The sequence below is a fragment of the Camelina sativa genome, chromosome 13 (assembly GCF_030686135.1).
Source record: "Camelina sativa cultivar CO46 ecotype springtype chromosome 13, ASM3068613v1".
NCBI lineage: Eukaryota > Viridiplantae > Streptophyta > Magnoliopsida > Brassicales > Brassicaceae > Camelina > Camelina sativa.
The window spans coordinates 25,730,460-25,755,533 of NC_141892.1; the positions used below are offsets into that span (position 1 = coordinate 25,730,460).

The following is a 25,074-nucleotide window of genomic DNA, read 5'->3' on the forward strand; positions in this document are numbered from 1 at the left end:
AATCCCCCTTTTATATGCTTCTCTCGATTACAATTTAAGTCAAGTTTCCTTATCTACCAAATTGAAGTTAGGAAACTTTCTTATTCCCTCCACGTCGGCTTGGAGGCGATTTGGGAATTCGGTCGTTTGGTCATGGGCCAAGCCTTCCTATCTTGTTCAGCCTTTGCCCAAAGATGAAATTCATCCGCAAGATGAATTTTCAGTTTAGATAAACGGTTTAATTATTGGTTTAGATCGGTATATTTGGGGTGCCAATTCTCGCACCAATATGCATGTCTCTCGATCTACCTGAAAATGTAACAATTAGCATACCCTAGATAGATTGCTAAGTTGTGTCACACAACTTGTGTGTGACTGGATCAAAATTTAAAGTATCAGGTAATCAAAAGAAATTTAAAACACGTCATGCCAAAACCAAACAACAATGTCGGTTAATAATTAATAGAAGAATATAGCCGTGAGAGGCTAGTTGTATTAAGAGAGATTTGCCTAAAATTGTACATTATGAAATACTGTATTCTAATACAAAGCTTCCATAAAATAAAATATCAAGTCAAAAGAAAGAAAAATGGAACATTAAAAAAATGAGATAGAATCATATACTTGTTATTCTGTTAGTAAAGAGGAAATAAGGAGAGAAGACTAGCTATAATAGATTATTATCTCGTGGGCAAAAGAGGGTGATCAGAAACGTTGTCTAGGGTTTTTTTTTTTTTTTTGTTGGAGGTAATTTTCATGTTTCAACGACATAGGCTCATACATACTAAAAACTTATTATTATTATTTTTAAAAACTCCATCTTCTTCTCAATGTGTCATTATTTGGAAATTTATGTCAAAATTTATTTCAAGTAATATGTTGGGTCCATTGTATAAAATCCGACACCAATAATACTATAGTTTTGTTTGTCTCATATTGTACAGATGACTGCTTTATTACATTAACAGTAGAAAACCAACTATAGTTGAATATGCCTTCTAGCTTTGTTTTTACTATGTAAGCGTTTTTGATTATTTAAATTCATATGCTTATATAAGTACAATGGCTGCGAAAAGAGAGGAGGAACTAATATATGCCTAAGGCTAAATACAATGCATCTCCACTCATGAAAGTAACACGAGAAAGAAATATATAATACTACGAACAAAAAACAAAACAAAATTGAGAACCGTAAGTAAAGACATGAACAAAATCATTTTTGAACAATTAATCTTTTTCTCTAACTCATTCGTTTTGTTTTTCTTAACGTAAAAGAGGATCTTATTTTTAACTTTCGGTGATATTATTACACTAATCTTCTGTTTCTTATATAATTTCGAATATAAAATTGGTCACGCCACTCAGACTTGTCAGGATGGTAGGCAATATAGTTTTCGAATTTAATTAAATATATATGGCACAGTGATTAGTTGGCATCTTACTACAGGAGGTCATCATTTGTCTCTATACATATTAACCAAATTGTATATTGATTAAGAATGATTTCTACTCTTTGAGATCTTCAAAAACATCTGAGAGCTTTGAAAACAAGACGAAGAAGAAAATGTCCATTAGAGCTCAACAAGAACATCAAGCCCTTGCAGGTATAATTTTCCCCTCAAATCTATTCCTTTTTGAAGTTTTAAGTAATATAGTTTTATATATTAAATCCCTTTTACATCGTTCGTTTACGCTTTTGCTCATCTATCCAAGATCTTGAGATCCACAATACTCCATACTTAAGATTTTGGCACACCTGCTGCTTTAGGTTCTATCTCTAGAACGTTTTTGCTTTTTAGATTCTACCGATCATAGATACTGTATTTGATATTTGTGTATTGACTTTTTGCTAAGGTGAAAATCATTTGTCGTTATTTTATTAAAAGTTCGTTACAGTGATATTTTTGAATACTTCCTCTTGAAGATCATTATAGCACAAAAAATTCAAATTCGTAAATGTTGGAAGATCATCCATCATCGACCTAAAAACACAGCCAATAGGTTTCCTTTCCCCAAAAGCTCATTTGGATCTAGAATTACTTTTTTTCTTTTCTTGTCTCTTTTTTAATAGTGGCAAAGATGGAGTCAATGGCAATTTAGACTAATATAATAAATTTTAGTTGTTAAAGAATTTTGGCATTTTGTATAGATATAGTATACATGGGATGATTCAATTCATCATATTCAAAACTTAGCCAAACATAGTGATGTTATTAAACTTAAGACGAAGACTATGTTTTTTGATAGCTACATCAGAAAGAAAAAAAAAATGTAGACCGAAAATGTAGAAATACACAGCACTTTGATTAAATATGACTATCTTGTCAAAAATCACATGAACAATAGCTATTCAATATTCATGGTTTAAAATAGTTTCAGACTTTATTTTTAAATAAGTTATAAATAAAATAATTTTTGCTTATATAAATCAGTTCATCTGTAACTAAAAGTAAAAAAACTTAAAATAGTTTAAATATGTTAAGTAGTTTTAAAATAATGATATATATATATATATATATATATATATATATATATTGGATGTAAAATTGTAGATATTAAACATTTTGAAAATTTGATATATAAATAAATCTAATGTATTTTATATGGGCCTCTGTTTGGTTTAAAGAAAATAAAAGGCCCAAATAAAAAGCCTATTAGACTTCATAGCAAAGCTTACCAGATCTTGAAGAAACAATGCAATCTTCTCCGATCCTATTATCAGACTTCTCCTCCTCCTTTCACCACCCACGCGCCGCCGCGTTAGCCACTACTTCCGCCGTAACCAATTCACATCCTCCGACGATAAAATTTCACTCTCTATCCTCCTTTTCTCCTTCCTCGACACTAGTAGTTTCTTCTTCTTCTCGTATATGTTTAACCTGCCGATTTGGCGACGGTTCTTCGCCGTTCGATACGAGCGAGGATGAAACTGAAAATGGAATTGAAATCGATGATGAAGATGGTTATTATTGTTTGACAGATGGGAAGACAGAGGAATTGGTAGGCGAAGATGGAGTTCTCATAGAGGTGAAGAAGCTCGAGAAGAGCTCGCGGCGGATTCGTTCGAAGATTGGTATGGAAGCGAGTCTTGATTCGGTTTGGAAGGTATTGACTGATTACGAGAAGCTATCTGATTTCATACCAGGCCTTGTTGTTAGCGAATTGGTTGAGAAAGAAGGGAACCGTGTTCGTCTTTTCCAGGTATAATATTGTATTTTGATCTTCTCCAACTTGGTGCAGTGGCTCTTACTTAAGCTTGAGCTCACTTGGTTTAAGTGCTGGTACTTACTGTGGTGGAGCCAACAAGTTAAAACCGAGACAACCCCATTACTATTGAGCTTTGATGGGATTCAAATTTGAAAACTTTCAGACTAAATTGTGGATCTTTGAGACTAAATTGTGAATGCATTTCATATTGGCTCTTGGTTGGATTCAAATTTGGAAACTTTGAGACTAAATTGTTAGTCTTTGAGACTAAATTGTGAATGCATTTCATATTGGCTCTTGGTTACTTTCAAATTTGGAAACTTTGAGAGTAAATTGTGAATCTTTTTTTGTTGTTGCCATATTGGTTGAGTGTTTGAATGTGGTCAAGTTTCTTGAATGAAAAACATTCTTTGGTTTCGTTGTTGTGATGGACAGCACTAGTCTCATTCTTTGGTTTTGTGGTTCTTTTGACAGATGGGACAGCAGAACTTAGCACTAGGTCTTAAATTCAATGCCAAAGCTGTTCTAGATTGTTTTGAGAAAGAGCTTGAGATTTTGCCACATGGGAGGAGACGTGAAATCGATTTTAAGATGGTGGAAGGCGATTTCCAATTGTTTGAAGGCAAATGGTCCATCGAACAAGTAAGTGTAACATGGAATCACCTTTATTAAGAACACATATAATATTACCTTTCCTTTGAGGCTGTTTTTGATTCTTATCTGTGTTTTTTTTTCCGTGAGTTAGCTCGACAAAGGGACTCATCAGGAGGCTTTGGATTTACAGTTTAAAGATTTTCCGACGACACTTGCATATACGGTGGATGTTAAACCAAAGATGTGGTTGCCTGTGCGGCTAGTTGAAGGAAGATTGTGCAAAGAGATCAAAACTAATCTTATGAGTATCCGAGATGCAGCACAGAAAGTTATTGAAGGTGTTATTCATGATCTTTGAGTTTATTTCTTAAGCCAGGCTGAGTTAGTGCTCCACTTCTCTGCAGGTTAGATATAGATACTACAATAAGTTATATAGTTTCTTTCTTTCTTTCTTTCTTTTTGTGAATTTTGAAATGTTATGTAAGTGCCTTTATAAACACACATTGTTCTCAATTGTAGATTCTGAATTTTTTGGCTTTGAATATACCAACTTTTTTTTGGATATGTGATTGTCCCGACCAGAGACGACAAGAAAATTGAGGGTGAATTTTGTAGTACCCGAGAGTGAATCGCAATAAAGAGAGTAAACTGTTAGAAAAAAAAAGAAGTGTAGGTATATGATAAACGAAAAATTTGGGGTAAATCCACAATAAGACGAGTGAACTAACTCAAGTTTCTCTCACTTTGGATGAACAAGAGAAGCGGAAGTCAATTACAATAACAGGGTTGCCTTCACAATTGTTTGCCGTAAATTTATATTAACATCAGATGTTACAGAACTACAGAAGTGTTCAACTTATATCTAGCGGTGTGATTTCCAGAGTAGAAAGTTGTAACATATGAGAATCACATGTTGCTCTGTTTTTTTTTTCTTGTTGCTTATAAAAACGATGCTTTGTTTTATAAACAGAGCACTCTGGTCTAAAACAGAGCATCTTTTTTATAAGGTCGAGATCATTCATAGTGCTATGTTTAACCCACACTGCAGAGGAGGCTGAAATTTCTTATTGAGTCGATATTATGTATACACGAGACATCGGAAGAGTAGTTTAAAAATATCTTTTTATATATAATAGAGTAAAACATCTTCTTCCTTTAATGTACAAATACAATCATCACTGCTTGAGTCTTCTCCAGATTATAAACTCTCTGGAAGCAAGACTATCATAAGGCTGTAAAACGAGCAACTTATGGCAGACGATGATGATGCAACAGAGGAAGCCAAAAACACCCAATGAAAAGTAAATACAAAAGTTACAAAACATGGATAAAAAAAACCCATAAACCTGGTATACGCGTAGTTAGTATTATTGATATCAGAAGTTGATGTTGCTCTTGAAGCTCTGACCAAACCGCCAGTTCGAAGGAACAACGTTGAGAGCTGCTTTGATTCTTCCATTGCTGAGTTGAACTTTGAAAGATAGAGATTGACCATTAAGGTAAGTGTTGCTTTGAAAATTAGCACCCCAGTTTCTTGACATTGTCTCCCATTTGTTGCTCTTAGATCCTTTGATCCAAACTTTAGAGATCTCACCAGCTCCTGCTACGTTTGAGATGAGAACAAGCTCGAAATAGTTCCTACCGTTCATCGTAAATCTCATCCCTCCGCTTCTTCTGCATCCAACTCTTTTGTAAAGAATGGGGACGATTCCTGCTTTGTACTTGGCGATGGTGAGAAACGCAGGCTGAGCCATGTCGAAGTGAGGTCTCGGTGGGTTGCACCATCCTCCATTGTCGCTTGCCTGTGCAAAGTTTGGCGGACAGAAGTTTGTGGCAGTGATTGTGATTGATCTGCCTTTTAGACACCATTGTGGCACCTTGGTCGAGTCGCAGACGATCTGGTAACATCCACCGCATGACTTGCCGTCGTTGAACAGTGCTGTGCTTAACGCCGCTGTGTTTGTCTTGTAACCGTCTGTGTATAGGTTTCCATAACCACAAGCTCCACCTGAATAAGAAAAAAAATCAAAATTATGAGTTTCTTGACAAAGAAGAAAGCTTTCTTTTTTAGACCTAAACTAATTAATACTAAACTTTTTGAAACTGAAATGAATCAAGTAAATCAAAATTCGTTTAAAAGACATTTTTGTTCCAAGTAAAATATATATCAAGGTTCATGAAAAAAATCGTATAGTAATATATATTTAACTAAAATGGTTTATTGTTGATATTCTCATGAACCAAATGAAGTAACAAATGTTCATGTCTAGTTTGTGAGACTTACCCATTGTGCCAGAAGCATCACTGCCGCCATAGAAGGTGGCATGAGCCTTTAGCCAACCAGCAGAAACTGAGCTGATCGTCATGGAGAAGATCACTGCTACCAAAAGAGAGCAAATCTTCTTCATTCTTTTTCTTCTTCAAGTTCTTAAGTGTTGAACTTTTGATTCTTTTGGTTGATGATTGTAGTGTTGGATTGGATGATAAGACTTAGGTTGGGCTCAGCAGCTATATTTATAGTAGAAATCATAGAGCTTGTTTCAATTAAGATATATGTATTAAATTAATTTGATATGACTTGGAATTAGCGGAAAACGTTGAAAATAATAATATGATTTGGTGATGATTGATTCAATGATTATAAGAGTGCGAAAAATACGGAGTTTTCAGGCATATGATAATTAAGTTAATCCTATAAGGGCATGTGACTATAGGTAGTTGCTTTTAGTTTCTTTCATATATTATAAAAATTTTCGTTCTCTTTTTCGTAATTTTTAAATTGTTATTCTTGTCAACCAAGTTTTTATATGTCTTTTATGGAGTTTATATGTTTTTTTTAGCGAATGGGTGGTTTTAATTAAGGGTAAATTGGCGTTTAGTAATTAGTACATAACAAAAAAGGATTAGACTAGACTAAGTACAACAAAAGTAAAAAACCAATCTTTTAAAAAAGAATTATTTTTCCAACCACTTTAACCAACCAAAATAGATTTCTTGTTTTATTCCATAAAACTAGTCTGTTAAATATATATAACTTGAAGAAAATATCAAGTGTCGAAACAGACGTCCCACAGCACATAAAGCTAAGTTTTCTGCATCATGCCAAACAAACGTTTTCTTAGATAAAATTCAACATGTAGTTGTATTATATAGTTTTAGACGGTTCTATAGACTAATATAGTTCAATCATGTTTTTGTGAAGAATTAGCTATTATCATTATATCAAGTAGTTATACTATAGTATACTAATTCATTATTATGCAGATTAGATTATAGCCAAGTGACAAGTTGTCTCAATAATCGGCAATGAATGTAGAATCAATGAGTTTGAGTTGAAAATTCAACGTACGACATCAACTGATAAGTGCTCCTCCATTTACGCAAATTCCGTGGTACGTTCCAAGTTGCCAACTTACGCTGATAACTTAGATTATCTATTACTAATAAGTCTTCGGTATTTTCGAAGTTAATTGTTTTACTGTTTAGAGTTATTATTAGAGAAATTTGTTCATCCTGCCATGAACAGTGTCAAACTTTATTCTCTATGCCACTTTCAATATCTTCTTTTCCCGCTTGCCACACAGCCTATGCAAGAAAACGATTGTACCCTTCATCTATCTCTCTAAAATTTTAAAGAAAATTAATTAAAAAATTAATGAAAATACTAATTAATGGCTTCGTAAACAGCAAAACTATTTCGTTTGATCTCTCTCCTCAAAAATCTTCAATTCTTCTTCTCTATCGTCTTATCATCTTCTTCAATCGAAAATCGTCGCCACCACCTCTCCTAGGTAAATCAGTTTTCTTTGTTTGTTTGTAGTTTGACACCTGCCTATTAACAAATTGAAGCTTGTTCTGTGTTTGAAATTTTTGTACGTTTCTAACAAAACAAGTTTTTCCACGGAACAGGGAAACAGATCTGATAGACCAGTTAGTAGATCCAATTTCTTGTCCACCCAATTTGCTTCCTTTTGTTATATTAGGGTAGACCACTTCTGGCTGTCGCTTTTGTATTTGTTAACTTACAAGTTGGCCATTGTGCACGTTAGAGGAGGCGGAGGACCAGATCCACCACAAGAGGTTCTCGTCTACCTTTTATTTTCGTTTCCTCATATAAAATCGACTATATTGTACCACCGTTTCTAATTCCTTTCCATGTCTAACATATCTACTTGTCCATCGTGCATGTCATCTCAGGAGGTGGACCATATAAAAAAACCACGTACTTGTTTGGTGTTATGATTTGCTTTATACCCATTTCTAACAAAGCTCGTCCTATAGACCAGATCCCAAAACATAGAATCTTGTCTACCTTTTTTACATATCCTTTATCTTTTATGTGTTGTTGTTGTTTTCTAACAAATCAAGTTGTCCACCTTGCAGGTTTTCTGATACGATTGACCACAACCCATTTCTAAGGTTATTGTCCACCTTTAACTCCTGGAGTTCTGCCTTCGGTTGAATAAATTCATTATTCTGTGAGTTGTTTAGTCCATTTGTGACAGAAGACAATTATTCTCAATTACAGGTGATGACGACGTACACATTGGGGAGGTTACACCAGCCACAGTGGACATGTTCCACCCATCAAGATTTGTCCACCCTTTTTATGTCACTCATTATTTTATTTGACCATATACAACAAGCAATGTATATTTTCTCCATTGGTATGTCTCCAATGCAGGTCTGATGACGACGCAAGAATTGAGAATGTTCTGCCTCCGACGGACCAGTTTCAACAGTCAAGGTATGTCCACTCTAATTATGTCACTTGTTCGTTTTAGTGGACCAGATTCAACAGACAATAGTTGTCCACCATTGACATGTTTGTCCCTATTGCAGGTCTGATGACGACACATGCACAAGACCTATCCTACATCAGGTGGACCAGTTACAACAACCAAGGTATGTCCACCCGTGTTATTTCTTTATGTCTTGTGAGTGGACCAAATTAAATAGGCATGGTACATGTCCATCAAAACCATGTCCACCACTACCATATATGTCTACCATTCACATGCTCATATCAGTTTGGTCATCCATTATTTATTGTGACAATTGTCATTCAAAATTTTTATGTCTATCACTTACAACCAACAACTTAATATCTCGTCACTACAGTTATGTCAATGGCGTTCTCACTAACAATAATGTGGCCTTGGTGGACCAGATCCGTCAGCCTAGGTAGATGTCCACTATTTGGTAGACCATTTCTTACAACATAATATGCATTCGTCTATTATTGTAAAAAAAACACTAAATATGTTACTAACATGGTTGTTGTCCGTCGAACAGTTTAGAAGACGTTTCAATTCCCATTGCTGAAGTGTTTGTGGACTAAATATGTTACTAACATGGTTGTTTTCCCTCTATGTCATTAATGTGTGTCTCATTATTATTAATATTGTCCTTGTGATTTCGCCCGAGTCTTCACCTCTTTTACTGAAAGGATACTTTTGTCATTTCCTCCACCCCTAAACATTAAAACTGACATTTTGCATAAAAAAATTATAAAACTGGCATTTATAAGAATTTTTTTTGTGCAAAATTACATTCTCAGCCAAATTCCCTTATTATTATATGACTCTCTCTTACATTCTATTTCAACCGGATAAAACAGCAAAATCTCTTGATTAATGATCATCCTTAAGTTTAATTAGAAAAGTAATGATGGTACAATGCAAGATATACTTATGAAAACAGTTACGACTTGTCTTAAACTACATATTCATTCCACCCACAGATTGATATATTTAATACGGCTCTTCAACCTAACCTTGAGATTTCAGAAATGGTCGAAGTCAAACGTTATAATACACAAAGTACGTTTTCGTAAGAGTATCAATTTATCAGTCATGTAATATAAATGATATAGGTACCCTAATATTATGGCATATCTAATGGTACGTCCACGTACTTATCACATGGGTGATGGCGCTGATTCCATTTGATAAACTCACACATGGACCAACCACTCTCCATTTCAATGATAAATTTCATTTTTTATACATATTATCAACTATTTGACGATATATCGAATTATACGGATAAATATGGGGAAATAGAAAATTAAAGTACCATGGTACAGTACGTATAAGTCTAATAGATAAAGATAATTTTTATGTAAAAACCAAGCAAATCATATTCATTCTATATTTTCAAGCAATCATCCATTTTTGTGATGTACCTTATGATTAATTGAATCACCGTCACCGTGTACCGACCTAATTTGTTATCTGCAAGTTATATAATGCTATGTTCTTTTAAGGATTACATTATTGACTATTAATGATGTCAAAAAGGCAGAAAGATTAGTACTACTAACCTATACTGTATTAAAAAGTTTCTGTTTTGTGATGTACCTTATGATTAATTGAATCACCGTCACCGTGTACCGACCTAATGATGTTAGTTTACCACTTCGTTACAAGTTCTAAACTGTGTATTCCACTAATTACATTATAGCGATCTGATCAAGTTGAGTGTTTCCTTTTAGGCCCTTAATTAGTTTTTTTTTTTTTTTTTTTTTTTTTTTTTTAACATCTGACATTTTATTAGATAGTAAATGGGTAATACAAACTGTTAACCAACCAATTCGGTAATACTATATAAACTTCATACAAGGAATTAATAACACAAGCATATCGTGAAAGTTTATCCACTGCAAAGTTTCTTTCTCGATTGATGTGGTCTAAAGACGATTCCGGAAGTTTATACAGTTTATACAGTTTATACAGTAGTACCTCAAAAATGACAAAAATAAATAAATGAAATGGTATTATTAGGGCGTTACCACAATAGAGCTAATAATAGGTCTAATGTATATTACAAGAATAGCAGGAAAAAAAACTGAATAAATTTAGCGGAAAATAGTGATTTAAATTAAATTTCTATGAAATAATTATAAAACACAGCAAATTTTAATAGATTAATTACACTATTTTAATTATATATTTATATAGGAGGCATAGCATAATTTTTGTTTTTTTTTTTTTAAATGTCATAACGTGGAAATTTGATAAATGGGAAAAAATTACAGAATTGCGTTTTCACATGATTACGTGAACAAGTCACAAGTGGTGCCGTTTTTTTTTTAACATCTAACTTTGATTAATTTAGAGAAGAGTTACACCAACCAGCGAGGTGGTATTGCTAAAACGTTTTGATCGCTTCATGTCACTAATCGATTTATAGTGTATCTAACCACTAATGGAAAGCACAATTCCAAAGTTAAAAGTAAAAACCATTTTATATATTGATTTGTGTTGAAATATTTATTTCTATAACATTTTCACAGCCAACCAGAAAACAATTTCCGGTCACCGGAATCTTTTACCGGAAACAACAACCACGACAGCATATATATATATATATATATATATATTATAAACAACGTTTCATCTTTGATATTAAACCGACGCAACCGGTAGATCATTGGAACCGGCATCAACCTTAAACACATTCTTGTTTGAAGGCAAACCAGCCACTGGTTCATCTTCAATTCCACATTCATTAGTTCCTCTCCTAATCATGAAATAACCATCCTGCATGCAATTTTCATATATGTCAACAACATTCATGAAAAAAAGAAAACTCAAAAACTCTAGAAAAATATTCGCAAACTCATCACAAATAACACTTACATCACCCCAGCCTCTGTTCCATTGATTTGCCAACAACTGCAACAATTGAATAACAAACCAAGAACGTTATAAATCTTGGCTAACCTCAAAAAATTTCGATAATATAACGTTTAACAATTAACATTACCCAGTAATCCTCGCCTTCATCGCTAGTTCCCCAACCAATAAGCTTAACAGCATGACCTCCAATGTTAGAACCTGTTATGTGCTTATACACTCCAGATTTGTAATGAGCAAAATCCTAATCAAAAGTTCAAAACAAACCGTTAATAATAATTCCTAATCAAAATCCTAGCCAACAACTTAAAAGTATTATTGTCTTAATTACCTCATAAACGGTAAAAGAGACTTCAACAGGTCCATTCTTATAAATCTCTGCCATAATGTCTTGTGGGTTAGATTTAACAACGTATGTACTAACACTGTAATGCTTCGATTCGCTCCATAGTTTGTTATCGCTAACGCATTTTCTCAAACATTTCGGAGTATCATATGCCGGTTCACAACCCGGGTGAGAGCATCCGGTATTATCAAAGTATGGATCACACTAACAAACCAAGAAAGAAACATATCATCAAAAAAAAAACACTTCAAAACTAAACCAATTCCAAATTTAAAGATTTTAAGTGAGACATTGATCTTTTACCTCTTCAGTGACAACGCCGCTGTACGAGAAGTATTTCCAAGCAGCAACTGGATAGCCACCATCACAACCCTCACCACAACGGAATCCACAACAAGCTAATAGATCATTTACTGATAAAGTAATGTTCTGAATTGGAGAAAAACCAAACAAGAATAAATATTAAGCTTTGGATTGTTAATATCTGAATTTGGTCTTTAAATTGTTAACTAGTATTATTACCATTCCAAATTGGATACAGAATCTATCAGAGAGTGATTCAACAGCACCAAACGCCCAGCAAGAACCACAATGTCCCTAAACCAATACCACAAAATCTCATAAAACCGGCTTTTTTCAATAGGTAAAATCTAAAGTTACAGGACACACAAAAGATTGAAACTTTACCTGATCTGTTCATAGAGGAGTCAACAAACATAAACCAACAAACCAAGAATTAGTAACCGATGAACGAAATGCAATTTAACACTCAAATTATGGAAAAGAAAAGGCTGAAACCAAACCTAAGATATTTCCAATACTGGTGCATTGTGGCCAATTGGCTCTAGCATCAAATTGTTTAGGTAGCTTCAGAGACGGATCATGGCTAACAACAGGAACACCTAGGAAATGAGTCTTCGGTGTTGGTTTAACACCAAGAAGACGCTTAAACTCTGCAACCTGCAACATACAACAATTTTTTTTTTTTTGTAATGAATCATCATCAGATTTGTGTTGATCTTAATAAAGATTTGGAAGATCTTTACAGTGGCGTTTGAAAAGCGATCATTAATAGAAGCTTTCCATCCAGCGTTTGGGTTTTTGTTGACTTCTTTGACAATTTCATCCTGATTAGTTAGAAAAAAATGAAAAATCAAAATCAAAATCTTGATTAGTGAGAATCAAAAAAGAACAGAACAAATTTGATTAAGACAAAACCTGAAGTATCTTCGAGTTCAGTTTCTGCTTGGTAAGATTTTCAGCTTCAATACCCTGGATTAAGACAAAACCCATGAGGTTTCAGTCAAACAAACTGACAAATCTTTGGATCTTTCTTTGTCTTAATGTTTACTAGACAATAATAAAGTATAGCTTTTTACATACGCAACCATAATTGATCAACGAACTAAACAACAATCAAAACATATCTAATATTGGATCTAAACGAAGCATACAGCTAAACTTCTTAACTTAGGGAGATAATTTAAGAGATGATTATGAAAGTTACCTGCAAGTCAAAAGCCAAGACGAGCCCTAGGAGCAAGAAAACAGAGGCCAAATAGAGTTTGGTATTGTGATCAGCCATGGTTTTGCTCTTCGATGAAATCCAAAATCAAGAGAGATCTCTTTGTATAAGTGAATCCTCAGTGGTGGGGGAGTCTCCTTTTATAATAGGTAGCAGAAAAAGAGAGAGAGAGAGAGAGAGAGAGAGAGAGTGGCTTATCTAGTGCACAATGACACAGACATTTCTTGGGAAACTGAATCAGCCAATGAGTTGTTTTCTTTTGAAGGAGCCAGAAGAAGATCTTAGCCGTTGATTGGTGCAATCTACAGAATCTTAGGTCCTTAAAGGTATACATGGTTGCCACGTTGCGTCATTACTCATTACACATCGTTCGTAATATCTTATGGGATCGGAGTTGGACCCTTTGTTACGAAATCGTTCGTTATACCAATTGAGCAAGTTAACAAATAACAACCATGAATAAGTTTTACTTGTGTATACTCAATTTATCCCAACAAATTTTACTTCCTTTTTTCTAGGTTCGTTGTTGATTTACTGCATAACCAAATTCTCAACTAAGAGTAGATTATTGGTTCTATGATTTTAATTGATTTGGAAATCCAAACAAAAATTATGTGTTATTCTATTCTTGATTTTTGAATATTTATTAAAATTATGTGTTATTGGTTATATGATTTACAAATATACTTGTTAAAATCTTATGTTATTCATTAAATTTCAAAATCCACATTATGTTTTAAATATATTTGAAAGTGTAAAATATAATGATACAAATCCAAGGATAAAACATGTTATTTCAAAATCTATGTGTTTTGATTTTCATAATTTACAATTCTATATGGATTAAGAAATCACTTCTCTAATCAAATCCTGAATAAATTAGTGGTAGATCATAAAATCTTAAATTTTTGAAAACTTATTTGTAATTGTATCTCAAGTCATTTTTTAGTCAATCTTTTTCTTTTTTAAAGTATGATTATTTTTCTAATTTATGTAAGAGTAGGGTTTTACTATTTTACTGATATCCCAAATCCAAAGTTTTATTACTAGACAGAGTCCATGACAACCAAATGTTACAAGTTTTATGACCGGTGAAGAAAGAATTATTCGTGATACTAGAATTTGATTACAGGACATGATTAGTGTGGGAATTGAGGTGAGCTTTGTTGAGACAATTGAAAGCATCGATGTAGGAGACAAAGCCCATGAACCAAAACTCAAACCCATCTCGTGTCACCATATGCACATACCTCTCACTTGGCTTTAACACGTTCGATGATGAACTAATGCTACTTATCTTCTCCAACTCCATCACCACCTATATATATCAGCACAACATTTTAATGAACGAATCTTCTATAACAAATTAAAAAAAAAAAAGTTGGAAACTCGTGGTCTAACCTTGTAGTATGCCGGAACAACACCATTTCCACCGGCAGAAAGAGGAAGACGAATGGCATAGTCGCTACAGAAAGCGATCCTTCTGTTGGAAACGTATAACATTCCAGTCACTGGTCCTGAAGTGGTTGATATGTAGCAAACAAACGAATCTAAGAGTTTCTCTGCGGCTAAAACACCAAACTCTCGCCGAAACACTCTCCCTGGTCCTCCTTCAACGATCATCTTAGTGCCTTGAGTAAGCCTAGCCATTGCTGCATCACTTATGCTAGGACTAAACTTAACTGTTCATCATGTCCGGTTTAGTGCATATATAAACCATAGATCATTGTTACAAAATTATCGGAGCTATGTTTTAAGAATCGATTATAAGACGACAAGCTCACGTACGGTGGTCTTTTAAACCGAAGGCTAATGCTTCCGCTTTGCGAGTTACGTTCTCAGCTTTCTTCCCACAACGATTAAACACATCAAGAACCTTATCCTTCGACCCTAGATATTATAGATAAATGTATTGTATATATCAATCAAGATTTATCATCGAACACTATTGAATTTATTTAAAAGAGAGCTAATAAACTTAATTATAAAACACGAATTAACCCATCAATTTGTAGACTTACTCTTACCAGAAGCTGAAGTGGGAGTAGTAATCTGGACGTAAGGATTATTGTAACGACCGCCATGGCCATTGGTTTTGTGATTAGTCGCAGAGTCGTCCTTGTATTGTTGTGTACTCATGATATCACCTAGTGACTAGTGTGATGTAAAAGAACATAGATGACGTTAATATAGAGGGAGAGAGGCCCGTGGGTTGTACGCTATCGTACTTTTTTTATTCGTTACTTTTGAGGATTCGGATAAAGACAAAATTCTCCATAGATGGATGGTGTAGATGCACTTGTCATTATTCCTTTGATGATAATGTGTTTTGACTTTAAGTTAAAAGTGTTAAAACTCTGTTTTGTTTTCTTCTAGAAGCTTAGACTACCTTAATATTGATAGACAGTAAAGTTATGCGGCCAAAAAGGAATTTTTGAAAGATGAAAGGGTATATAAATAAATATATAAAAGTTCTTAATTTTCTTCATCTTCGTCTTCTTCTTCAATTGCTTCTTTCTCTCGCCGCCACAATTGTTTACAGAGACAGTGAATTTGGGGGATCCATCCATCATTGTTTAGATGTCTTGGAGAGGAGGTCGAGGAAGAGGTAGCTTCGGTGGTGGCGCTGACTATGGAAAGCCTGAGCCTTTTGAAATTTTCCCTGTAAGTTTTTTTTTTTATTTTTTACAAAACTTCTCTCTTAAAGGTTGAGCCTTTATCAATTGCAGATTCTGTGGCTTATTTTTTTTTTTTTTTTGTATTGCTGGGCAGGATATAACGTTACCTGATCGGAAACTAATATCAATAGACTCTCAATTAGTGCAAAGCTATAATAGTTTCAATAGGTTTTGGAGAAACTCTCCTTATCATTTAGGCGATGGTGTTTTAATGAGAGGTATCTCCACTTACAAAGAAAGCTTTGAATTTTACTTTTGTTATGTGTATTGTCTCTTAAACATAAGAGCTTTTTTATTATTATTTAACAATCATTATCAGAGAATGAGAGTTTAGACATTGAGAGGTTCTCAGACTCGTTGAAGCCGAAGAGCAAGTCTAATAATAAGGGATCTTTTTATGATTTTCTTGTTCTTAGACCTGATAACTTCCCTAAAGAACTTCTTGGAGGTTTGGATTCAGATTCATCTCTTACACTTTTTTTAATCTGTTTAGTTGGATAATGCAATTTGTTGTTGATTTATGAATGGGAATGTGATTTCAGATACTCGAAGAGAACGGCCTGTGAAGAGAGCAAAATGGAGTCAAGAAGCAGGTACATTGTGTTTTTTTTTTTTTTTATCAACAGTGTAATAACAAGAATCTCCGGTTTATGTTTCGTTTTGCAGATTTGTTGAAATTGGATGTGTTTGAAAAGCTTGAAGCTAAGCATAAGGTATGAAAAAAACACATTTTTTTGTCCAGTGAAATGGTTCTTTTTTTGGAGCACTTCACAGTAACTTTTTTTGGATTTTGTTTGGTTAGGCTGAAGGCACGGAAGCGAAAGAAGAAGGAGAAGATGAAGAAGAAGTTGAAGAATCAGATGGAGAAGAATCTGATAACGGAGATTATGATCAGGTTCTACTTATTTTTCCAAATTTTATGGTGAAACGTCACATTGTGATTTTTTTAGATTAAAACTTTGTTCTTAAATGTTTTGTTTTTGTAGAATCAAGACTTTGATGATGATGACGATGATTATAATCAGGCGGATGATGATTGTAAGCACTCAAACTTTATTCTCTGTTTCCCTGAAACTTGTTAACGATTCTAACTAACTTTGTTTCTCTTGTTTCTTGCCAATATAGTTGAAGCAGTTTATTGAGAGCACCCTTCTGTTTCCCGAAAGAATCAAGTTTTGCAGACAACAGAAGCTGAGCCTGTCCCAAGCTTTAGGGGTTTTAGGTAAAAACTTTTTTTAAGGATCATATTGGTATTTATTTGTTTATCATATTGGAACCATCCGTCTAAGAATACAAAATTCACTTTCAAGCGTACGAAGTTATGTTTTTCAGTATCTTGATATCCAAATTTGATTGAAAACTGTGCAGCTTGATGTAATCGTAAAAACTTGTTCATGTTACTGTCTCTATGAAATTTCTTCACTCAAGAATATCACTATTCTTCCATGAAGTTAGTAGATCATCTGTATTATAGATTTATATATGAGATAACAACTACGCAATTAAATAGTCTCTTTGGTTCGACTAATAATTTAATTTTATACGAATTCCTCAAGCTAAAAAAGCAAATCAAACTTTGTCCTCCAAGGCTTTTCACTTCTTGTGTGATCATGAAACGATTGCTACATTCTGTAACCTTGTAGTTCTTCTTAATTCCAGCTGAAACCGTTCAAATCAAACTGTTTCGGACGCGTTCTGCCATACTCTCCGTCACGTGTATTAAGCTGTACGGGTATGTGTTTTGAGCTTGCAATCTTCACCATTCTCGTTGAAATATTTCTTCTTTATACTCTGTTGTTGCTACTCCCTCCTCTGTGTTCATGTAATCCCACTCCTATTGACAATCTTTTAGTGCTTCTCCTTGAAGACGAGATTCTCAGTTCTTTGTTGTTAACCATTGTGGAAAGATATGGCCTGTTATGATTATCTTTGAGGCCTTCTTCTTCTGCCCCTGTGAGATCCATTTTATGGAAGAATGGCTCTTTCATTATCTCTCTCTGCTCTTAAGTTGAATCTCCAATATATGTTCTTAATCCCAGTCTGTTCTCCAGCATCTTTGGGGCTTTCTGGGATTCTTCAGTTAAGGTAGCAACTGTCCAGGGAGGAGTTAGGTTGATAAGTTGTTTGCATCTGTTGATGGCGTAAATTCTGCAGGTCTTTTGGTTCTAGGAAACTAAAGTCTGGATATTCTGGTGACACTTTAGTTTCTCATTCTTCGAGTTGAGCTTTGTTGCTTCAATTTCAGCTGCACCTAAGTTCTGTCTTCCAAGAGTCTCTTGTCCTTTTTCCAGAATTGATTACAGGTACTTTCCTTGAGCCTCCTCTATCCTGAGCTGCAAATGTCGCTATACCTGGCTCAGTTTAATACTATGTTTTAATGAAATCATATAAACTAAATGCTTAGTTCTTGTCTCTTTTTCATGAGAGTTACTGAACTTGGCTCGACTTGATTGGTCTTGTTACTACACATATAGGAACAAAATTTCCAGATAACACTTATTGCTGCCTTAATTATAGTGAATCCACAGAGTACAGTATATGATACCTCAAGTTGCTCGTGTAGCCTTCTCTGAATTTCTGTTTGCATTTGAACGGCATCATCACTTATGGGCAAGTTCCTGGTTGCACTAATCCCTCACTGTTTCTTTCGTCTGCTTCAGAGGGATTTTCATCTACCATGGTCATCACACCTTAAAACAGGCTACTTAGTACTTAATGTCTATAAGCCTGATTATCAAAGATAATTGTATTAAGCTAATACTAATAGCATGACTTGCTATCTCCTGGAAGCTGGCTTCATTAATTGAATAATTACATGATATTACATAAGGTTTACATTTTTTTTCATTTGTTTTCCATGTATGCAGAAATAAAAAATAAGGTTTAGGCATGATGATGTCGAAAACAGTCATGATGATTGCCTTGAGCCTCGTAAGAGTTGGTAAGGCTGCCAATTCTCCATATTTCTCTGGCCAGTCTCTTTTGTGAGCGGAAGTTTTTGATGTAGGTTGTTAATTTCATGAGACACATTTGGCTTGATAATATTACTGCAATCTGATTGATGCTGGAGTTTATTATAGTCAGATTGAACAGTAGAGCCAATGAGGAAGGGTCTAAATAGACAGGATACACCTTTGCACATTTTATAATCCCAAAATTTCCAACATATGTCCCAATCAAGTATACTCTTTTTTGTGGCACTGGCTCCTATCATATATATAGCTGTGTATACTTTTGTTGAACACATTCTCTCCCATCTGCAATGAAACATTAATAACCATCTGCACTGTTACAAGCCTACAAACTTGTACCGTCTTTTGTTTTTACCTTTTTCAAAAGTCAAACAGAATCTTCTCATTGAAGAGTACTACTGTACTTGTTCGTTAGTTATTTTATTTGGCTAATTGAGGTGAAAAGCTTTCTTGGCAAACAATTGAGTTTGGTTCCTTCCTGATTATACTATGCCCATGGGCATTATACTCATTTAGTCTGACGCAAATTTCTCTCCACATCAAAGTAATCTAATCAGAAGAATTGTAAAACCAAAAACAAAAGAACCAATTGAGAAGAAATATTCGAATCTATCCATTGAAGGATAATTGGATTTTAAGGGCAAAAAAGGAGAGCTTTTTCACTCACAAAAACTGATTCGAGTTTTGATATAAGCCTCTGTCTGAACCAGAAGGTGTTCCTATATTTCACCTTCTCGTTATTCGGAGGCTATAGACATAACACACTCTGGAAACTGATGTCTGAAACTTTTTGAGAAAGAAGCTTCAGTTTAAAAGTAAACAATAGAAGCTTCTCCACGGAACAAAAAGCCATAAATCGAAACAACACAGAAACGTATTGATGATCAGATTGATCTCCGCCTCCTAACTAAGCCAAAATATGAAATTGCCTAATAACTTAGGGTTCATAAAGCTACTCAAAGGAGGCAGATTTACCCCCAAAAGAAAACATAAAAATGAAAAAACAAGAACGTAGAGAGACTTGACAAAGAAGAAGATGATGATCTTACAAAGAGATGAGTGGCGCTGCCCTTTTTATTCACTCTGTTTTCTAGGGTTTTTAATGGTTTAGGGTTTATGACTATTTTACCCTTTTCTAGATAACCGATTGTATTGTTTTTTTGGTCTGGTTTTCTAAAACCACCCAATCAACATCCTGTACGTACTGTATTTTGGTTCATATTTTGATGAAGTGTGGTTTGATAGTGTAATAGTAGCTCAGACTTAGAGCTAACTTTGAGGTCAGTATTTTCGCTAGAATCATTATTTCCGTTCTAAAAATGTTTGATAAGAGATTGTTTTTAGTTTAGCATAGGATGATTGTGTTTGTGTATGAACAGAGTCGTGCCTTTGTAGGCAAAAAATAAACTTTGGCCTACCGTCTTCATTTTTGTTTCTAAAAGCATGTCCAGTGGTGTATTTTAAGCGTTATTCATACAATTTTTAGGGAAAAAAAAAAGAAAAACTAAAAAAATTGGGTCAAAACACTGAGAACCGTTGCTCTGGGAAGTATCGGAAGGAAGCCTTAAGACACGCTACGTGTCAGTTTCTAATTGGCTTTTGATAAAATATAAAAGAGATATTTTTTTTTTCTCTATCTTCTTCTTCTCTTTTCCCTAAACCTCTCTCTCTTTCCTCTGACGACAAAACGCGAAACAGTGAATTCGGTCTCTTGATCCGGCTTCAAAAACACAACGAAACTATCAATCACAGATCCACATGAAGGCATGAGGAGAGTCACCAGACTTGCTGGGCGCACAATCTCATCCTCTGTCACAATCCATCCTCCGTCACAAGGGAAATTATCTGCTTTGATGGTTTGTGAGTTCTGTCGAATCTTCAATCCTCTTTGTCAATTCAAATTTATGAGAGTATGGCTGATGATTAGTGATTACATTGCGAATCATAGATATATTAGGAAGGCACAAAGAGACTTGAAACCTTGTTTTAGTATCTATAACTAACTAAAGAATCACTGTATTTTGTTGGCTATTGAATGATTAGATTTAACGCAAGCGATTTTCTGGAGAGTATGAATGGGAGGATAGTGAGAAAGGATCCATTTTATCACACAGCTAAAGGCAATGAGAAAGGACCCATTTTATCATTTGGAGGAATTGATAACCCCGTGATGATATATAAGTCAATACTCATAATGATTTTGGTTCCTAGTTTGTAGTCTCATACTGATGATTCTGATATGATTGTTTATTAATTTTAGGTTGGTTTAATTTTAGGAAAGTATGTTAGGTTGGTTTGATGAGCGTTTTGTGATATGGTCTCAGTGTCTGGCTTTTGTAGTGTGTTAAGGAACCTATTTGTCCTGTTTGTTGTGGTTTTTGTATATTGTTCGTTACGGTGATTGTGTCTTTGGTTTGTGTGCAGCTACGGTGATCGCAAACAGAGAGATAGGGAGGTCGAGGTGTTTTGGATTTGTCAGCTTCAGCAGTGAAGATTTTGCAAACACTGCTGTATCAGAAATGGATGGAAAGGTTAGAGAGGATTGCTATTTGCTAATGCATAGTGTTGATTGTTCTGTCTAAAATGCCTTGTCTCTTACATATGTTATATAATCTTTTTTTTTTGGGTCAAAACATATGTTATATAATCAGGAGCTGAATACAAAGTGTTGATTGTTCTGTTTAAAAAGTCTTGTCTCTCATATGAATTTTGGTAGCTTAATACATACTGTTGATTGTGTGTTTCTATACGTTTGTTCTGTTATCTTATGAACACATTAGTAGTTTGGTCCTGATTGTCCCTAAACGCTGGAACAGTATAACTTGACTTCGTCATGACATTATAAGTTTTGGCCCATTTCTTTGTTGTTTGTCCCTTTGCATCATATCCTCTCATGATTCACCTTGATACAGATTTGGGGTAATATTGATTATATGATCGAGCCATGGCTGGGTTGTTTTTAAGCTTGATATAGATCTTAACTGTAAAAATGTTGTGAGTTGGCTATATACAATCTTAGGTCTATGGTTGGAGAAGAGGAGAACATGGAAGACTCGAGTTAGGTGACAATGGCAGAGATGACAGTAGCCAACCTTGTAGGCCAATTTGACTGGTCCAAATGGGGATGAATCTGATCTTGCTAAAACCATTGGTATCGATGTTTGCCGCAAGTTCCCTCTCATTGAGTTTCCATCTTCTGTTATGTAAAATGTTTTCTCTTTCACTTTGTTTTGTAACACTACTAAGAAAATTTGTAAGAATTGACAACCTTTCATTTTGGAATATAATTAAGCAATTGTTGAAAAAATTTGAATTCTAATGATTAAGCAACCTTAATAAGGTTTCTCCATTGAAAGGATGATTTTGTTTAAAGTTTTAGTAGGTTGCTTTGATTAGATTAATATTAATTATAGTATTAGTTTAATTTTGAGTAACTCTAAAGCGGTTCTGGAGTGGCCATGGTCTAACTATATAAGCTTAACTTGAGAAACATAATGCTTAGAGGCACAAAGTTTTTACAAGAAAGAAAGAAAAATAAACAAATTATAAATGAAAGTTAAAATCAAGATAACAGATTATAGGATAAAAATCTAACTTATTTATTTTTCCTAAGGTCACACTTAAGCGTGTTTCTTCTTCTTCATTGTTTTTGCAATCCTTTAGCACAATCAACTTCTTTGGTATCATTATTTTTGATATTCATGTTGTGTTTTATAACTAATATTTTATTTTGACTCGACTCTTTTAAATATGACAGTTGTTACCATTTCTTTATTTATTTATTTGATATGAGTTAAAGTGTTTCTTTTTTTTTACTGCCTCTGGCCTCCATGACCTTAGGCACGACTCTGTCTATGAAGATATAACGTTAGATAGTGGTAATTCAAGCCTATTCAAAGTCAATTGTACCGATTGTGTAAATGAGTTATGTAAAAGATATCATTTTTTTTTTTTTTTTGAAAATTCTTACATTTTCCATAAGAAATTTTCTTTTTTTCCTAAAAATCCCTTAAAAAAATAATCCCATCACAATATCAAACATGATCGCCTCTTTTAACTCATTTATATGAGGGTCACCATATGTCGTATCATGATTTTTTAGCAGATCAAATTAAATATAACAATACGTAAAAAAAAAAAAGCAAATTGAGTTGATTTCAAGTATATTGATCCATGATATTAAAGAAAAAAGTTTAAAGACACAGAGTCTGCCACTAGTAGAGTTTCAACCACAAAGTAGTTATCGTAAAGCGTAATATAATTTCTTTGATATAATAAAACGTAATATAGTTTCCAAAAATCAGTTTTATTTTGTTAAAATTCTATTGCAAAAACATATAATAAACCAAGTAGTAAATCACTAAAGTTTTCATGACAGAAAATAAAATAAAAAGAAAGAAATATCAAAAGTCCATTTTAAAAATTATAATCAGAATAGATTAATAAGATATTAAAAAAAAAAGTTTAAAGACACAGAGTGTGCCAATAATAAAACCTCAACCACTTATTAGTTTTCTGGAAGTTGAATTTGTGAAATTTATCAAATTTTTGAAGTTGTTTGGATTTAAATTTTGTTTTCATGTATATTGGGATGTAAATACAAGAAACCCATATAAATATACATTAGGAATTTCGTAGAATTTAGTTGAAGAAACTAAATATACATTAGTAATTACAAGATATACACTTCTCGTCATCAAAGTTTAAATATGTGGCTTTCTGTTTTACAAAAAGAGCTTATAATGGTGCGGCTCATTGTCTGGCAAAATTGGGTTGCATTTTCTCTGCATTCTATTCTGATTCTGTATCTCAGTCTATATGGCTAATAGAACAATTTTTTTACTGATTTGAGAAATTAAATACAACTTATTTAGACGAAAAAAAACATTAGTAATTACAGAAAAAGTTTTAAAAATGTAACGAAGATCAATTAGTGGTGGAGCATTTTAAGAAACTAATTTGTTATGAGACAATTTATTTGTTTATATCGAGGTGAGTATTTACAATCTTCTTCTGTTTAGGATTAATAATTACTAATTAGTATAATTTATTTAATTATGATATTAAATTAATTAATTATGTAATTTTTTTTAACATTTCTCTTGTAGAATTAGTATCTTAAAATTAGAATGTCCTTTTATATATGTATTAGAATTACCTATTCATATTTTTAAAAATTGTAAAATATATATATATATATATATTTTTTCTAATTTAAAATTTGTTAAATTTTTGTATTACACATGAAAAAAATCTATAATTGATAATATTGGCATATGTCACTATCCTGTGAGTTACTAACTTTGAAAATTAAGCTTTATATAATAAGATTTTTTTTGTTAAAATTGTTTAACATTCATTTCACTTATATATAAGTTGTATGCTACTCATTGATACTATAATTATTCTGCACTTAATATAAGATAATATATATCTATATATATCATAACCTATCCTTACATGTTAAGTGCAGAATAATTATAGTAAAATAACATATTAAGTGCAGATATTTTCTATGTTATCTTATATATATATATATATATATAGAGTAAAATAACCTATCCTTACATGTTATGAACAATCTAAGAACACATCACATACATATTCATAATAAACACAGAACAATAACATAGAAAATATCAGGAGAAAATTATAAATTATACTTTTTCTTTACTTGCTTTGGACATTTGGACTTGATCTATAAACAATTTCGACTTTTTCCCCCAATATTAAAATGCTTTTAGTTCATTAATAAATAAACTGAGATAGTGAATTTCAAAAATCTCATACATGCACCACCGTGTTGATCTCACGCGGAATAAAAGACAGCACAAAGTTCACATGTCTAAATCAACAACGGCATGAAGTTCTATTCTCCTTTTGTAAGTTAAACTTCGCCACGTGGGAAGCCAACTGTAAAAGTGTAAGCAATGCTCGCTGTTTTTTTCTTCCTTTGTTTGGTAGCCGTTAGATTAACCAAAACTGTTCCAACTCATACACAAATATTTTAATTATATAACATTCTTTTTTTTTTCTTGTAATTTGGAATACCCAAAAAAAAAAAAAAAATATATATATATATATATATATATTAAAGGTAATTTGTTGTCAAAGATTTTTCCTAATTCTTTCT

General features: G+C 33.4%; 5 protein-coding genes, 2 long non-coding RNA genes, 1 other non-coding gene and 1 pseudogene across 28 annotated transcripts; 3 read left to right on the top strand and 6 right to left on the bottom strand.

Moving 5' to 3' along the window:
• Nucleotides 1-1,281: 1,281 nt before the first annotated feature.
• On the top strand, nt 1,282-4,342 carry LOC104737618 (uncharacterized). Of its 2 annotated transcripts, XM_010457835.3 has the most exons (4): nt 1,282-1,583; nt 2,960-3,180; nt 3,661-3,828; nt 3,932-4,342. In XM_010457835.3, the coding sequence occupies exons 1-4, from the start codon at nt 1,544-1,546 to the stop codon at nt 4,136-4,138; spliced, it is 636 nt and encodes a 211-aa protein (XP_010456137.1). In that variant the 5' UTR covers nt 1,282-1,543; the 3' UTR covers nt 4,139-4,342. The 2 variants fall into 2 exon arrangements, with proteins under 2 accessions (XP_010456137.1, XP_010456136.1); XM_010457834.3 differs by lacking the exon at nt 1,282-1,583 and having other exon boundaries at nt 2,641-3,180.
• A 543-nt stretch (nt 4,343-4,885) lies between these two features.
• Nucleotides 4,886-6,268, bottom strand: LOC104737619 (putative expansin-A17). The gene is made up of 2 exons (XM_010457836.3): nt 6,065-6,268; nt 4,886-5,788 (listed from the first exon to the last, which is right to left on the bottom strand). The coding sequence occupies exons 1-2, from the start codon at nt 6,186-6,188 to the stop codon at nt 5,157-5,159; spliced, it is 756 nt and encodes a 251-aa protein (XP_010456138.1). The 5' UTR covers nt 6,189-6,268; the 3' UTR covers nt 4,886-5,156.
• Nucleotides 6,269-11,010: 4,742 nt separating this feature from the next.
• LOC104737620 (cathepsin B-like protease 3) lies at nt 11,011-13,529 on the bottom strand. The gene is made up of 10 exons (XM_087481349.1): nt 13,274-13,529; nt 12,985-13,038; nt 12,813-12,893; nt 12,565-12,726; nt 12,289-12,363; nt 12,070-12,195; nt 11,752-11,970; nt 11,551-11,664; nt 11,424-11,459; nt 11,011-11,324 (listed from the first exon to the last, which is right to left on the bottom strand). Exons 1-10 carry the CDS (start codon nt 13,349-13,351, stop codon nt 11,190-11,192), a joined length of 1,080 nt encoding a protein of 359 aa, XP_087337475.1. The 5' UTR covers nt 13,352-13,529; the 3' UTR covers nt 11,011-11,189.
• Nucleotides 13,530-14,310: 781 nt separating this feature from the next.
• Nucleotides 14,311-15,471, bottom strand: LOC104737621 (GEM-like protein 2). Of its 2 annotated transcripts, none has more exons than XM_010457839.3 (4): nt 15,319-15,471; nt 15,080-15,181; nt 14,693-14,973; nt 14,311-14,609 (listed from the first exon to the last, which is right to left on the bottom strand). In XM_010457839.3, the coding sequence occupies exons 1-4, from the start codon at nt 15,428-15,430 to the stop codon at nt 14,418-14,420; spliced, it is 687 nt and encodes a 228-aa protein (XP_010456141.1). In that variant the 5' UTR covers nt 15,431-15,471; the 3' UTR covers nt 14,311-14,417. The 2 variants fall into 2 exon arrangements, with proteins under 2 accessions (XP_010456141.1, XP_010456140.1); XM_010457838.3 differs by having other exon boundaries at nt 15,313-15,467.
• A 312-nt stretch (nt 15,472-15,783) lies between these two features.
• Nucleotides 15,784-19,249, top strand: LOC104713167 (uncharacterized). Of its 19 annotated transcripts, none has more exons than XR_015578001.1 (12): nt 15,790-15,955; nt 16,064-16,187; nt 16,289-16,417; nt 16,512-16,562; nt 16,636-16,682; nt 16,772-16,864; nt 16,956-17,007; nt 17,095-17,191; nt 17,629-17,701; nt 17,822-18,272; nt 18,837-18,910; nt 18,977-19,249. XR_015578001.1 is itself a non-coding variant. In XM_087481350.1 (8 exons), exons 1-8 carry the CDS (start codon nt 15,872-15,874, stop codon nt 17,109-17,111), a joined length of 597 nt encoding a protein of 198 aa, XP_087337476.1. In that variant the 5' UTR covers nt 15,784-15,871; the 3' UTR covers nt 17,112-17,396. The 19 variants fall into 19 exon arrangements, 1 of the variants encoding a protein (XP_087337476.1); XR_015578003.1 differs by having other exon boundaries at nt 17,822-18,054; nt 18,124-18,272; nt 18,837-19,249; XR_015578005.1 differs by having other exon boundaries at nt 18,124-18,272.
• On the bottom strand, nt 17,421-18,567 carry LOC104738524 (myb-related protein 1 pseudogene; annotated as a pseudogene).
• On the bottom strand, nt 18,717-19,988 carry LOC147930019 (uncharacterized). The gene is made up of 2 exons (XR_015578008.1): nt 19,297-19,988; nt 18,717-19,226 (listed from the first exon to the last, which is right to left on the bottom strand). It is a non-coding gene; the product is annotated as an uncharacterized LOC147930019 (long non-coding RNA).
• On the bottom strand, nt 19,539-19,693 carry LOC147930020 (small nucleolar RNA snoR138). The gene has a single exon (XR_015579111.1). It is a non-coding gene; the product is annotated as a small nucleolar RNA snoR138 (small nucleolar RNA).
• Nucleotides 19,989-20,576: 588 nt separating the features above from the next.
• Nucleotides 20,577-22,248, top strand: LOC147930021 (uncharacterized). Its single transcript, XR_015578007.1, has 3 exons — nt 20,577-20,801; nt 21,366-21,472; nt 21,961-22,248. It is a non-coding gene; the product is annotated as an uncharacterized LOC147930021 (long non-coding RNA).
• Nucleotides 22,249-25,074: the final 2,826 nt, after the last annotated feature.

Bases quoted from the DNA above. Each gene is read 5' to 3' on its own strand.
- LOC104737618 (XM_010457834.3), top strand. From the start codon at position 2,674: ATGCAATCTTCTCCGATCCTATTATCAGACTTCTCCTCCTCCTTTCAC. The intron at 3,181-3,660 runs GTATAATATTGT...TTCTTTTGACAG, and splicing joins ACCGTGTTCGTCTTTTCCAG to ATGGGACAGCAGAACTTAGC. The intron at 3,829-3,931 runs GTAAGTGTAACA...TCCGTGAGTTAG, and splicing joins GCAAATGGTCCATCGAACAA to CTCGACAAAGGGACTCATCA.
- LOC104737619 (XM_010457836.3), bottom strand. From the start codon at position 6,188: ATGAAGAAGATTTGCTCTCTTTTGGTAGCAGTGATCTTCTCCATGACG. The intron at 5,789-6,064 runs GTAAGTCTCACA...TTTCTTATTCAG, and splicing joins TGATGCTTCTGGCACAATGG to GTGGAGCTTGTGGTTATGGA.
- LOC104737620 (XM_087481349.1), bottom strand. From the start codon at position 13,351: ATGGCTGATCACAATACCAAACTCTATTTGGCCTCTGTTTTCTTGCTC. The intron at 12,894-12,984 runs GTTTTGTCTTAA...CTAACTAATCAG, and splicing joins TGAACTCGAAGATACTTCAG to GATGAAATTGTCAAAGAAGT. The intron at 12,364-12,564 runs GTTTCAGCCTTT...GTATTGGTTTAG, and splicing joins TTGGAAATATCTTAGGTTTG to GGACATTGTGGTTCTTGCTG.
- LOC104737621 (XM_010457838.3), bottom strand. From the start codon at position 15,430: ATGAGTACACAACAATACAAGGACGACTCTGCGACTAATCACAAAACC. The intron at 14,974-15,079 runs GTACGTGAGCTT...CATGATGAACAG, and splicing joins CTTCGGTTTAAAAGACCACC to TTAAGTTTAGTCCTAGCATA. The intron at 14,610-14,692 runs GTTAGACCACGA...TGATATATATAG, and splicing joins TTGTTCCGGCATACTACAAG to GTGGTGATGGAGTTGGAGAA.
- LOC104713167 (XM_087481350.1), top strand. From the start codon at position 15,872: ATGTCTTGGAGAGGAGGTCGAGGAAGAGGTAGCTTCGGTGGTGGCGCT. The intron at 16,188-16,288 runs GTATCTCCACTT...AATCATTATCAG, and splicing joins CGATGGTGTTTTAATGAGAG to AGAATGAGAGTTTAGACATT. The intron at 16,865-16,955 runs GTTCTACTTATT...TTGTTTTTGTAG, and splicing joins ATAACGGAGATTATGATCAG to AATCAAGACTTTGATGATGA.